The sequence below is a fragment of the Lates calcarifer genome, linkage group LG2, assembly GCF_001640805.2.
Source record: "Lates calcarifer isolate ASB-BC8 linkage group LG2, TLL_Latcal_v3, whole genome shotgun sequence".
Lineage (NCBI taxonomy): Eukaryota > Metazoa > Chordata > Actinopteri > Centropomidae > Lates > Lates calcarifer.
Genome location: NC_066834.1, coordinates 18,643,897 through 18,657,264, shown reverse-complemented (window position 1 = coordinate 18,657,264; position 13,368 = coordinate 18,643,897). Strand labels below are relative to the sequence as shown.

The 13,368-nt window shown below is 38.4% G+C and overlaps 1 protein-coding gene across 1 annotated transcript in view; it reads right to left on the bottom strand.

The window, feature by feature from the left end:
• The window catches only part of itfg1 (integrin alpha FG-GAP repeat containing 1), a 130,967-nt gene that overhangs the window by 83,300 nt on the left and 34,299 nt on the right, over nucleotides 1–13,368 (bottom strand). Inside the window, exon 9 of the mRNA XM_018697450.2 lies at nucleotides 1,871–1,968. Coding sequence (XP_018552966.1) covers nucleotides 1,871–1,968 — 98 coding nt within the window. The remainder of the gene's footprint in view (nucleotides 1–1,870; nucleotides 1,969–13,368) is intronic.

Sequence of the window (13,368 nt, the reverse complement as noted above, 5' to 3'; positions counted from 1 at the left end):
GAGTGTGCATCTGTGTGTCTCCGTGTGTGTCTTTTGTGCGCACATGTGTGTGTGGGGGCGGACATGCAGATAAGCCTGTAATATTTCTATTTTGGAATGAAAGAAAGTGTTAGCTAGTTCTCTGCTCGAAGAAAAGAGGAGTGGGGTCTCCTGCCAACTGGTAGGAAGCAACTGAAAAGAATCACACAAGATGGTACGTAGGTGGTGGTGGTGGAGATAGTGTGTGTTTTTATGTGCGTGTAAGAGCAACTGTGAGTGAACATGTCCATACACACATATTAATTTCCGTGTCTACATTATGTGACTGCATATAGGTGTGTGTGTGTGTGCATATCTTTTACTTCTATCTCGCATTGGCTCTGAAAACAAAATGACACTCGCTGGATCAGCCCCGATGTCTTTCTAAGCAAAGCCCTCCCCGCAGTGAGCCAAGTGTTCAATGCCTTCCTGAAATAGACAGCCATTGTTCGCACAAACAGCAGCTCTGGCATTGCAGTGGGCCCTCTGGTGAGGTGATAGTCCTCAGAGAGGAGATCTAATAAGTCTTTAAGAACATAAAGGAAAACAGACTGGGCAAGTAAAAGCTGAAAAAAGATTACATTGGCTGTTTGAACAAACACTTGAACAAACAATCTGCTTAGCAGTGACTTCTTTCAGTCATGAAACCAATTACCACCCTCTCAAAGTATAAAAGGTAACAATGTTCCTTCCTTTCTTCCCTCCTCTTTAGTACATGTATATTGTGTTATTGTATATTTTTAGGACTAAGCCTGCAAAATTCATAGAATTTTCAAAGGTGGAAACTTTCCATTGGAGTTAATGGGAATATATGGGAACTGATGGTAAAATATGGGAACTAACAGGAATTGACGGTTATAAACTGGAAACTGACAAAATTGCAGGTTAGCCTATAATAGGAAACTTAAATGTAGTTGTAACAAAACATCTAAAACAACCAGATTTAATGCAAATTCAACTTCTACCTTGCGCTGTGCGTTATGCCAGTTTCTAGAATCTTGCACACTACAGCAAACCCACATACTACATCCAGTCAATTAAGATTTGATGATATTACTGGGGTAATATATATTTGATCTGTGGTATTAAAGTTTACCTAACAAAAAATGAATTGAAATCTATATATACAGTAGCTAGCTAGCCAGAAAATCAGATTTGCTGAATGTGAGCAAGCTAACACCATTTCATTGACAATTTAAGAGGATAGCTAACATAGTGCTAGCTAGCTCAACTGTGATGCTGTTTCTTCTGCCTTCTGCCAATTTTCTGTTCATACAGGACTGTAAGTTATAGTTTGATTTAGCAGCTGATTGAGGAGTGTTCATCTATTCATCTAATCTCTGGGAAGTTTCCGGCAAGTTACCAGAAATTTTCCACCTCTTTGCACCTCTAGCGAAAACTGAATTTTTGTTTTATAAATAGCAGATATCAGTTCTTGGATGAAAATTTTGATGACGGAATGATAGAAGGAGCTACAGTTACCTTCCTCCATTCTGTGTGAACTGAACTACTGACCATACCATACCAAATGCTTTCACTCTCTACAGTACAAGTCATTTCAATAGAAATGACAGCAATCCAGTTTATTCATACTATCTGATCCTATCTATGCTTCCTTCGTGTACGAAAACTGGAAGAAAAAAGGGTGGATGAGTGGAGCTGTGTTGTACCAATCAGAAGAGAAAAGAAGTGTGAAGAGTGGCATTATAAAGAACGGTAGAATTGAAAAGTAAAGACCAGCTCATAAATACAAAAAAAAAAAAAAAAAAAAAAAAAAGTGGTGTATTGAGTAGGAATTGAGCTAATTCATTAGAATGACTTGTGTCAGTACGGTCATGTGTCTATTACGTACCTTTTCTGACTGGCTTGGCTTGGCCAAATAGATGGCACTGTTTTGACAGCTTTTATCCAAACACACAGGGAGGAGGTGGTCCTGGTAGCCATCACCATCTGCCAGAAACAGACAGAGAATTAGATCGAAAAGCTACAATGTTGGATTGAAGCAGTGGGAAGTGTGATCGTTTGTTTTCTAAAACTGTGCTATTTTAATATTTTCACTCCATCACAATGCCTCGGATTTGTTCTGGAGTTGCCTTTGAGCACAGTGCAGTTTCTGGCACAAAGAAAATTGTTCCTGTTTTTTCCATGTGTGAGTTGGATCACAGGAACACCTGCTTGTTTCCTATGAGAAAACACACATCCAAGCAGCACTTGTCTCTTTGATGCCTTTTAATATGAAGTCAGTTGACTTGAAGCATCATTTTCTCCACTGATTTTCATCGCTATTAATTATTATTATCGTAATACATGCAGGTTTCATCTAATGTACAAAAAGGGACAGAGCCTTCTGAATCAAAACAACAGCTCTTCAAAGCACAAACACTTCAGTGCACCAGGTTCAGCTACACGCACACACACATACACACACACGCACTTAACATGACAAAACAACCTCATTAAGTGATGCCGACTGAATCATAAATTACTTTTCAGCACATTAACATCAGCGAGAACAGAGACAATTGTGATCTATTTGTTGTTTTCCTGTCTTCAGGTCCTCAACTCTGTGAGGCCAGGAACAAATTGGCACATGAAAACATCGCTGAGAGAAAACACAGACTGCTTGAATTCCTTTAAGAGAATGAAAAAGTATGAAACTAGTTCAAATTGCACACATCACAACAGTATGAACATGACAATAAGTCTCATACATGAAAGCATGTACGTGACGTAAATAAAATCCCTCTTCATTTAGCAGTGTGTTAATAAAGACGGAGGGTGTGGTGAGTACAACTGCCTCTGAAACATTTAGAGGTTTGGTCAGAATTCATAAAGCAATTATAGGAACTATATAAAATAAATTTTATTATACTTAACTTGGATCTTAAACGATTAGCTGACCAATAAATTGCAAGATAATTAATCAGCAACTATTTAGATAATTGATTTATCACTGGCCTAGTTTCTGAGAGGTGACATTTTTGGTCTGTTTTAGTCTTCTGTATATCATGCATCAGTGCATACTTACTTTCATTCTTATTCTACTCTATTTATATTCTGTGTCGTTTGCAAACTGTCGTTTACAACTGTCCTGCGTGCTGTGTCTGTCTGTATTAGCTGCTGGAAACTTCATTTCCCTGAGGAGGTCATCCCAAAGGGATCAATAAAGTCTGTCTAAGTCTGTCTAAGTTCTTTCCTGCGTTGGTTTAGTCCTGATTAAGATTCTTGATTTTTTTTTTTTTTACTTAAATGTTGGCTGTTGTTTAACATCCTGCTAGATGTCACTGATTTGATTCTAAGTGTAACAGATAACCTTCAATAAGGTTGTTGTTCAATGATTAAATAAATCTGAGTTAATGTTTATCAAAATGTGATGTTGTAGGTTAAAGGAACATACTGACATTTTAGTAAAATCTTTCTGATCACTGCTACATAGCAGAAACACATAAACAATGTGACCTCTGAATATCAGGTATTTACTGTGCTGCACAGCTCTTTACATTTGGTTAGTTCATAAAGACACTGCACGCTGTGTTCAGGAGTTGGCATATAAATTGACACCAGGCATAAAGAGGTGAAACTGTATTCGGGCTTCTCATCACACAGAGTATCTGCATCCTTTTCAACAGGGCAAGTGCAACACTCCTAAACAGATGTTGTGCCAGGTGGAAGAGGAAAATGAATGACACTGATGATGAATGACAGTACAAAGCAGGGGAGGAGGAGAAACTGAATGTGGCTGTCAGGGGCGACTAAGCATGAGGCAGAAAGGGGGAGAAAAAGTGAGGGAGATAATGAGATACACTGCAGAAGATAACAGGTATACTAGTCGATAAATGTACTAATAAAATTTTAAATCACACTCTTCTTTAAATAATAAAAGAAAAATGCACAGTGTCTGTCAGTACTTGTTTCCAGAGGAAGATAGATGTGTTTTCTGATATTCTTGAAGTCAATGACCGATGAAAACACTTATTTAAAATGGTGCTTAAAATCTATATTGAAATATCCCTGCACAAAATGTAAAAACAATCATCCTGACTTTGTCCTAATTTAATATCATGATATCCATCATCAAAGCTGAAATTAAAAAACAAGACAAAAAATTAAATGAAAACACAGGTCAGGTCATGTTTATAGGCCTATCAGACTAAATATATGAATGGTCAGTGTTTTAAGTTGTCACTGATAAAATTTTATTTCTTTTGACTAACCAATTAAAAGGGCACCAATTTTATACCTGAAGATCAGTTTGCTCATCATGGGGCTTAACAACTATAGCTTTTTAACAGACATCCTGTGTTACAAAGTGGAGGTGCGGAGTTTGAAAGATGTAGGCATTTACACAGAACTGAACGTTTGGGCTCTGCTGCTTTGATTTTGACCATTCAATTTTTGGTTTTTGTTTTTGCAAATCCCCCAATTTTATGGGAATGCAATCCTTTAATTCTTTCAAAACTAACTCTTAATATGTCTATATGAGGCAACAGTTAGCACACATCACAACAGAGGCTGCTTCAGTGCTAAAAGTATCTGCTGCAGGATATACTTTAATAAACTGTATTGATTGGAACCAAACAGGTGTTTTTTTCTCATTTAGATGAGAGCAATGAGTTTTAATTAATCATATTAATTTGGGTGTAATGGAAACAACCTGACTATGAGAGCATCAAGTGCAGCATTAGAACATTTTTTGCAGTGTAGATAGAGACAGGGATGTGTTGATACTATAAGGAGAGGAATAAAGAAGCAGGCAGAGACAGAGAGAGACAGAACAAGTGCTAATTCAGTCCTACAGAGGTTATCACTTGCATTTCTGTCTCCGTTGCTTACTGTAATTTCTGTCACACACACACTAACGTTTCCTCCCTCTGTCCCAGCTGTCCTTTCCTCCATGAACACCTTTTTTCATCTTTCTATTCATCTGTCTCTCTTATTCACGTTATGCTGTCCTTCACCCGTCTCCTCTCTCTTCCTTCTCTTCTAGCTCACTTCTCTCTCTCTTGTCCTATTACTCCCTTCTCAATCTTAATGCCTGCGTTTCGTCCGTTTCTCCTCCTCTTTATTCACCCCTATTCTCTCCCTCCCTCCTTCCCTCCCTCCCGCTTTTCATCTCTCCCTCCCGCTGATGATTCATGGTGTGATGAAGATTGGTTGAGAGAGTCGCAGAGGGAGGAAACTGCAGGTAGAGTTGAAACGGAGAAGGCTGTGAGGAGAGGGAAGGCCTGGGAAGGATGGGGCTGATGAAAACAGAGGAGAAAAATGCTAAAGACAACATGAGACAGAGACGGAGAGAGACAATGAGAAAATATACAGAGACTATACAGATATGTATCATGACACATTGGCATTCATGGAGTACAGCATAGCACCAATAACAATGCAAATCACAATATGCATACGCGCAAACGCACATGGTGGGATGCTGCCAGAAGCCTGTGTCTTATTATGAACCTTATGATCTGATAGAGCAGAGCTTGGTGTGTGTCGCTGTCACGTGTGCGTGCAGGGTGTAACAGAGTGGGAGGAATGTGTGTAATATAACACAGGGCATGAGCTCGGGGAAAATAGATGCATACATAAACAATTAAAACTGAACTCTTACTACTTATTAACAATTAGTTAAGCCCACTGTCACATACAAACAAGAACTTAAAAAGGATTCACTTTATAATGTTTTACAAAGCTGAATGGAGGACATAATAGTTTCTAAAAGAAATTCATATGTTCATTCATCATATGTGAATAATCAAAATAATCACATTGCATTGGGTTTCATTTGACTGCCACATTTTATAGCAAGGTCTCAAGTCTTATCAAGAAGTGACAAATTTGACTAATTTAGATTGGGATCAAATTTAGAGTCCCAAATCTTTAGTCTGAATCTTGAGCCTGAGAGGAACATCAGTGACAAGGCAGTTCCATAAAAGAATGTGGTAATAGCCCCAAAAACACACCAACACGAGACTGTCAAAGCACTATAACTGTACACCACTGTGCAAAAGGTTTGGCGTCTTTAGAAACAATGAAATAGAGTAAGGAAGCTTTCAAAAATAATGTCAGAAATAGTTTCTATCTATCAATTCAGTGCATTAAACAGAAAAAAACAAAATCAATATTTGATGCGACCACCCTTCGCCTTCAAAACAGCACCAATTTTCCTGGGTACACTTTTTCAAGGTACTTGATCAGGGTTGTCCATGTAGGTTCTCAGTCATCTAGGTCACGGTAATGTTAATTGCTAGAATTGAAGGCAACTTCTTTTAGTTTTCTTGAAGACCTTTCACCTCTCATCCAAAAGGCTTCCTCAGTTCTAAAGACTGTGAGTCATTAGGGTCACAGGAGCTCAGATATAACTTTTTGGTGGGTCGTTGCCTCACCCTGACAACATGTGAGTCGTGATCAGGGTTCTGTGGGGGCCACATCATCGTTGCAGGACTCCTCGTTCTTTATTTTGCTGAAGATAGTTCCTTATGACTCTGGCTGTATGTTTGGGATTGTTGCCATGCTGGATAATGGATCTGGGACCAATATAATGATGATATTGCATTCCAAAGTGCCTCAAACTCTTGCACAGCACTGTATACTGCAATCTGACACTGTGGCCCCCCCTCATTAGAAGATAGGTAAATTGTGGCTATAAAGGGATGAACATTGTCAGCAACAACAGGCTGTGGCATTCAAACAGTAAATGACGGTATTAAGGGGTTCACAGTGTGCCAAGAAAACATTCCCCACACCATTAAACCACCAGCAGCCTGGTCTGTTGACACAAGACAGGTTGGGTCCATAGATTCATGCTGTTGATATCAAATTCTGATCCGATCCTGCCATCTGTACATCTCAGCAGAAACTGAGATTCATCAGACCAGTTTTTGCCGTATTCAACTGTCCAGTTTTCATGAGCCTGTGTCCACTGCAGCCTCAGATTTCTATTCCAGGCTGGAGTGGAACCTGACGTGGTCTTTTGCTGTTGCAGCCCATCCACCTCAAGGTCCGACATGTTGTGCATTCTGAGATGTTTTTCTGATCAGTTGTAGAGTGGTTATCTGAGTTATTGTAGCCCTTATGTCACCTCTAGCCAGTCTGGCCATTCTCCTCTGACCTCCCTCATCAACAAGGTATTTCCATCAGCAGAACTGCTGCGCACTGGATGCTATTTGTTTTTCCACACCATTCTGAGTGAACTCTTGAGACTTTTCTGCATGGAAATCCCAAGAGACCAGCAGTTTCAGAAATACTCAAATACTCACTCACCATCAACCATTAAGCATTTGTGTGTTTACATTTTGACAAATTGGTTCCATAAAACTATGCTGAATTAGCAAATAGCGGTTCCTGTTTGCAGCAAACTCATGGTTGTACTGACAGCTACTGGATAACTTTGATGAAGAAGGAAAGACTCTGAAGAAAATGTAAAAACTAAATGATTCTTGGGCAGATTCTGCAATTATAGAGTACCTGACAGATATGATGATATCCTTGGAAAGTATAACATCTGTGTATTCAGACTTAACTTTACTCAAAAAAGGAATATAAATTTTGGCAGCAATCATGTGCTCACTGCGTAGCTCTAACTATTGACTGTGCTGGTGAGCAGGCCTAATCAACAGGCCAAACTACAATAATTTACTTCCTGTTGTTTTTAGAACACCAGTACACACCTGTCCCATTTCACCACAGGCAGTCTCTTCTATCTTATGTCTCTCCCTCTGGTATTTTAAAATATATCATAATGTTGGGTGCAGACACAAAATGGAAGTCTTGTATTTCCCTTTTAATACACAACATAAGTAACACGCAACACTATAACAATTTAAAATTAATTCAAAAATAAAGTGCTAATTAGAGTGTAAATCACTGTGGGTGGGTCCTTATAATTGAGAGTCCTACTTATGCATAATTAATGTGCAGCAGATATTGGAATAAGAAAGAGGGAAATGTGAGTTTTACCTTCAATGAAGGACACTTTTGTGTCAGATGTACTTTGCAATTTGCATCAAATTGCATATTAAAATGTGCAAATTAATATCTGAACTTGGAAACTGTAAACCCGAGAGACTTGATCATTTGCATTTGGACTGGAGTATTTCTAAATGCAAGGGATATCACAAAATGGTGCTTGATTAAGAGGTTTTATTTTTCCCATTGCCGCATTTTTACTTCATTAATACAGTCTGGAAGGATATCTTCAACATAAACGCCAATGTATGCAGTAATGTGATACTGCTTACACAACTCACTCTGATCTTAACTAGCCAAGCAGCACGCCAGTACCTCTTTTTTTTTTTTTTTAAACAGTTACAGGTAAACCCATCTCTGCAAGCCTGAGACTGAGAGAGGAATTGATGGAGAATGTGATACTGAAAAAGCAAAGCGAGAGAGAAAGCAGAGTGGACTGGTTGAAAACGTGACAAGGCAGCCAGTGAAAGAGGAAAAAAATACAAAGAGAAATGAAGGTAAAAAAAAAAACTGTGAAAGGTATGCAGTGGTTAAGGAGAGAATGGGGCAGACAGAAAAGAGGGAGAGGAGGAGAGGTTGGATGTAACACAATATAATAAGATGAGTGGTGGAAAAAACGCCTGAGGGGAGAGCAGAGAGAAATAGGCTGTCCTGTTAACATGCTGACTTACCTGCACGCACGCACTCTCTCACACAGACATACACACACAGCATGATGACAGCCTTTCCGATTTTAAATATCACTTCCAAACACATTCCCGTCTCGCTGTCTGAAAAATCTCCCTATCTTAGGGAGCTGCTGGTCGCAGAGCAGCCTCCCTCCATCCTACCTGCAGTGAAGCTAGCTGACACACTTGGTTGTGGGACTTTGTTGTGCTTTACCTAATGATGAATTATGCATCGGCCGCTGTCACTTTGAAAAATGCAATTACCTCAGTGATAAGGCAGATGGGCCTGTTTTGTCTGGCATATGCTGTGCATCTATTAAGAGTCTGGAAACAGAACTGCTAGCACACAAACACAGGCATGTAGACACATTCCCGTATGCATCCACAAACACACACATACACCTACACATATACATGTACACTCACACACATAGTAAGTTTAGCTAATGCGTGCTGCCTGTGGAAGCTACTCAAGCAGACGACTTTCAACAAATCGGTAAAACAAGCATAAAGACTTAGATCTGAGTTAATTCTACCTGTTTGGTGTTTATATTATTCACCATGTTGGCTATGTGTGTTCTGAGGGAAGGTCAGTCCCCTATCTGAGACGTTACTGGCAAAAAGAAAGCCATAGTCAAAACATGAAATCATTATCATTGATATCATAATAATAATATAAAAAATAATATAATTAATTCTGAAAAAGGGTACAATTTGTTCAAATCTCTGCATGTTAGATTAAAAATTGCCACAGATACAGCATTAAACCTAGTGCAGCCAGGTTCAGCTGAGATTAATGAAATAAAGGATTAGTGCATTTATATCATCGAAAGGAGGGACTTTCAAATGTTTTTTTCTGATGTCTACTAAGCAATTAGTAGACAGTAGTCAGATTATAGGCAAAAATGATAACCACTGGTTACCAGAAAACAAAAAGTTTAAAAAATACACACACTTGGAAACTAACTCTTTTTGGTATGTGAATGAATGAATGAAAGAATGAGTGAATGAAAGAACTAAAACATGTATTGTCTTTCATTATTGTCAAAAATCCAACTACAAATAGAGGAACTGCAGGACAAGCAATCAGCCCCTACTGAAAGGTATATTTTGAACAAGCACCACACCAGTTACACTGAAACTGACATTTGAGTAGACTGGGATTTTCAAAGATGTGACATGACAATAATATGATACATGACCCATGAGTAATGATCCTTCAGATACTAGCTGCCATCTACCAGTTGCCACAGGAAGTCACCATAAAATCGAAAGACAAGCTCAAACTACATTACTATCATAACTGAAGACATTCTGTAGCTACTGTAATGACCGAAACTTAGCCAAAGAGAAAGGCAAATATAACTAAAAATATACATAAAGATTTATGACTGGTGTGTAATGAATACACTAAATGAATACACTACACTAAACTGCTTTTAAACATTTAAATAAACATTTTCGTAAATCTAAAGTTGCTGCAGCTCACTAAATGAGCTTTCCCAGATGAGTTCCTTGACAAAGCTAAACACTACATTTTTCAAGAAGAAAGGAGGCAGAGCTGCAGCCTTGCAGCACCGTATCTAACAGTCTGCAAAAACAGGAGCACAATACAGCTGGGATGACACTCAGCTACGAGTGTGTGTAAGTATCAATTTTCTATTTATTGTATGATTTAGAATTATTATTGCTGCTGTCATCATTGTATATTAAAATGTATTTCAAATAACACATATCTATATAAAATTGAATTTAAAGAAACAAGACAGATACAGGGAAAATGTAGAGAAAGGTTGACAGACATAAAGATGTAGAGAAAAATGTAGAGAAACGTAGATGTAGAGGGACAGAGTGAGAATTGACAGTGTAATGTGTGATAGAAACAATTCCCACTCCAGATCACACATGGATGCAATGCTGGTCTCTGCTCTACCTCATCCTCTCCTGCTCCTTTCCTTGATTCCTTCATTATTCTCTATGCCATCTTTTCTTCCTCCCTCTCCAGATCATCCACCTGAGCATACATTCATATTTTTATCCTCTTTTCTATCTCGGTTCAAGTTATATTTGAAGTGTGCCATTTCCCTCGCTCTTTCATTCATCCTCACTTTCACTCCTCTCTCTCATTTGGTCCCCCTGCAGTCATCCATTCAAGGTTTTTCAGGGAGGCCAAGAGGTGCTCTTTAATTAGCCTGGAGAGAAGATGGTCAGATGTGCTCCTAATATGGGAACAGAGCAAGACAAACACTGAATGATAGTAATATCAACAGAATTAGACTGGTGGACAGGAATAGGCCTGTTACAGCCAGTAGGAGGACAATTTAAATAGGCAGAAAAGAAAAGGAAATGGACACAAAAACAGCAACAGTTGTAAATTTTAAAGTTGTGTTTTGTTGTATTGGATTGCATTCTATACTCTAAGGTGCCCCCTTTCGATTCCCCACCCTCTGTACATGCACCACCTGAAATCTGGGGTATCCACATCTCATCTATGAAACTACACTGTGAACTATAAGGGCTTCAGCTTGTACTGATCACATTATATGCAGGCTGCACAAGATTTTAATGTTGTGTCAAATATGTACTTGATTGGTTAACTGGATTTGGGTCAGAAAAATGTAACCCATTTATCAGCAAGTCACAAAAGGTAACTCATTGGTAGTTAAATGAGGGAACAGGAATACAAGTCTACAGCCATGCTAGCAGCTCTGCAAAGCTGAAATTCAGTACCGTGGTGCGTTGAGTGAAATGTTACATTATTTATAATGACAATGGTAACATTTTGATGTTTAGCAGGTATAATGCTCACCATGTTCACCATCTTGGTTTCACGTGTTAGCATGCTAACATTAACTAAATAGCACTGAACACAAAATACAGAAGAGACTAATGGGAATGTCATTAGCTTTGTAGGTATTTGGTCATAAACCAAGTGTTGGACAAACAAAAATTTTGTTATGTGGTTGTTGGATGAAAAGTTAAGGAATCAACGGTTATCAAAATTCAACCTCATGCTGGGACTTAGGAAAACTGTCAACCTTAGAGTGCCATTGGTTAAAGATCAAGGTATCACCAAAGTCACTGGATTAATCTGGGAAATGTTAATATCTATATAAATGTCTGAAATAACTTGCCATTAAATTTTATATAGTCTTGAGCTGGGTGCACGTGTGCTACAACTATAGCAGAATATAAAGGAACACTGCTTTGTTTCAAGCTGTAATGCATCTATTTTGGACATGTGGCATTAAAATATTTAAAGAGTTTTTACCTAAGAGTGCAGGTTTTTCAGTTTTGTGTGTATATCTTTTCAGAGCCAATCTTCTCTGACTCATACTGAGTCCCCCATTCAGCCCCATTGATTTTATAACAAACCCTAACTCCACTCTCGTTGGCACAGAGCATCTCTGTCTGTCTCAGCCTGACAATATAGGATTTAGAAATACAGACAAAGTCTAAGAGACATAGTTAGGGTGATGAATGTGTTTCAAATTAAAGTCTGACATTATTTGATATAGTGTGTCTGATGTAATCTAGCTTCAACTGAATATAGTGATTCAATTATTGCTTATTACACCAATATTATAATGTCTTTACATAGTATTAGATATTACTGATCTATATATGGTCAATTACTAACAAGTTATGTATCTTTTAAACAAAGGGAATAGTGACTATGAGGGCTCTGATGAATGCACAACATCAGAAGATAAAGGGTCTTAAAAAAGAAAAAAGCAAGTGCGTCACTCTAGTTCTCCTCAAATACTGTGATGAAAACTGAAGACCCAGTGACACTTAAAGCTGTTTAGATGAGGAATAGAGGGAGGAGAAGTAAAACAAGCGTGAAAAGCAAGTAAGCTGTAGATAGCAAATATACAGTAGATCAAGAGTAATAAAGATAGACAGCGACAGCCGAGAATTGGCTGAGGGAAGCAGACAAAATGGGACCAAAAAAAAAAGAAAAACAAAAAAAAACCCAACAACAACAAAAAAACCCCTTACATCCTGCAAGGCATCTCTCTCCCAGAATTTGGCAGATTATTAGAAGCGTGACCCTCAAAGGCTTCAAACCCAAACTAACGAGGGCAACGTCTTGAAGTGACATTTCCGAGCCGAAGGAGGAAGGGAAAAAAAAAAATAGGAAAAGATTAAAGAAATGAAAAAGTTTTTGTTGAGATAAGCTTGAGATTTAAAGAAAAAAAGATCACCGCCCCCAGAGATGATGAATTAAGTACATACACATTCGCAAGCAAATTACACAGACGCGCGCTGTCACACAGATTCCCTCATGACATACAGACACACACACCCACGGCATATAGGTCATTTCCCCTCTGGCTCACACATTATTGCCAATTTGGGAGGGGGAAGTTTGTTCACTAAATATTTGATGGACACCCCTAGCTGCAATGAGATTAACAGATTAATCTTGCCAATAAGGATGTGTTTATCAGTCCGAAGTGTCTGTGCATGTGTGCGTGTGTGTGTGTGTGTGTGTGTGTGTGTTAATGTGCATGAGAACAAGACCAAAAGTTAATTAAAAATGCATCAAACATTACACAGCTAAGCACAGCGCATAGCTCACACTGAGTGATAAAGGTCTTAATGTTATAAGGAAAAAACAACTAAGAAAAAAAAAAGGAAAAACCAAGAGCAGCTAACCAGAAAATACTGTAAATTCTGGATATATCTGATTTTTATACGAACAAATGTCAGTAGT